General features: G+C 38.6%; 1 protein-coding gene across 1 annotated transcript in view; it reads right to left on the bottom strand.

Moving 5' to 3' along the window:
* The window catches only part of ripor3 (RIPOR family member 3), a gene marked incomplete at its 5' end in the record, with an annotated part of 31,404 nt that overhangs the window by 12,962 nt on the left and 16,570 nt on the right, over positions 1 to 1,872 (bottom strand). The window contains 2 exon segments of the mRNA XM_014015342.1: positions 293 to 386; positions 751 to 960. Coding sequence (XP_013870796.1) covers positions 293 to 386; positions 751 to 960 — 304 coding nt within the window.

The raw sequence follows: 1,872 nt of genomic DNA on the forward strand, positions 1-1,872 counted from the left end.
TATATATATATACGTAGAAGCCATCCATAAGGGCAGCCCTAATATAAAGTGGCACCAAACTCATTATTGTTGGAGGAACAACAGATTCTTATTGGAAACAAAACTCAACTTGAAGCCAAAGTCAAAGCAGAACCTGAGCTGCTTTAAAACCCGAACCCATTAGATGTGGTCTAACTGTTGGTCCCACGTGTTTCAGGGTCCAGGAAACCGTTTAGTTTCTCTCCAACAGAAGCGTCAATAAGAGCCTCGATTCAGTTTCTGAGCTTCACAGACACTGATGGGACAGTCCTACCTGCTCCTGGTCCTGGTCCTGGTCCTGGTCCTGGTGTGGCTCAGGGTCTGGTTCTGCTGCTGGGTTCTTCCTCAGAATGTCCGGAGTGCTGTACCTGCAGAAACACCAACATTTACAGAGTTAATAAGAACGTCTGGTTCTGCAGAACGCCCGTCTGAAACCAGACGTTTTCATTAAGTCACTTCCTGCTAATCTGACAAACAGTTTAAGCTTTTATTTGTTTGCTTTGATCATTCGGTCATTTCCCCGCTTTTATTTTGAAAGACAACCTGGATTAGACTCTACCTCTGCACATCAGGAATATAATCTGTTAAATGATGAAGACTAAAAGCTGATTGTGGTTCATCAAACATCTCATGTTGACCCTCCCCAGTCTGCAGTCCTGTTTCTACCTCAGACTGAACCAGAGTCTTAATCTGAGTTTAATTCCTCTCAAAGCAGGATTAGTTTGTCCTTACCTCTGTAAGGCCACAACTGAAGCAGTTTGACTCGTTTCTCCTGATGACGGCGCTTCTAACGCTCCCCACCACTCCTCTCCTCCCTCCACCTTCCTCCTCCTCCTCCTCCTCCTCCTCTCCTCTTCCTCTCCAAAGGAAAGTTGAGTCTGACTTCCACCCAGATCTGTTCCTCCTCTGTGACCGGTCGGGAAGCTGTGAGCTCGAGTCAGACTGAGGATTGATTTTAACACAACAAGTTACTTTTTACTCTGCTGCAGTCTTGTATAAAGTACCTCAAAGTGATACTTGAGTAAAAGTACAAGGATCTTATCATAAAAATACTTTGGTAAAAGTTAAAGTCTTCTCTAAAAATATTACTTGAGTAAAAGTGTTAAAGTATCATTTTTTGTACTTAAGTATCAAAAGTAAATTTCTGACACAAAATCTACTTAAGTATTAAAAGTAAAAGTACTGAGTAAAAGTGAGCAGTTAGATTTTACAAAATGACATTTATTGGGAGGTGACTTCTCCAAAAAATATATTTTCTAACGGCGTGCCGCTTTGATGGACTGTACAAAGTAATACGGTGTCAAAATGTTATATATTTATACTTCTCATCCAAACACAATTAAATTCACTCTATAGGAGACACAGTTTATCAGGAGAGGATTTTTAAAATGATAACAACTCAGAATAAAACAGGAGTAACAACTTTCTACTTCTTACCTTTTTAAAAATGTAGTGAGTAGAAAGTACAGATAATTGTGTAAAAATGTAATGAGTAAAAGTAAAAAGTACGCTGAAAAATAATTACTCAAGTAAAGTACAGATAACCAAAATTCTACTTAAGTAAAATAGAAACAGCCTTTGTCCTGGTACAGTAACAAAGTATAATTAGAATGAATCAGTCAGATGTGACTGCTGTGAACTGATTTCAGACAAGTGAAAATCACTGATATGAAGTGAAGTCTGATAAAAAACAGACTAATTTAACATGTTTAACAATAATCAATGGACATGACTGAGCTGTCTGTTCAGCAGGTGAATAAAGCTGCAGGTCTTCATGCTCAGATCTTTTTGTGTTAACGTTCACGTTACATTTTAAATGTGAACGTTCACGTTACATTTTAAATGTGAACGTTC

Source organism: Austrofundulus limnaeus, unplaced genomic scaffold (genome assembly GCF_001266775.1).
Source record: "Austrofundulus limnaeus strain Quisiro unplaced genomic scaffold, Austrofundulus_limnaeus-1.0 Scaffold127, whole genome shotgun sequence".
In the NCBI taxonomy this organism is placed as follows: domain Eukaryota; kingdom Metazoa; phylum Chordata; class Actinopteri; order Cyprinodontiformes; family Rivulidae; genus Austrofundulus; species Austrofundulus limnaeus.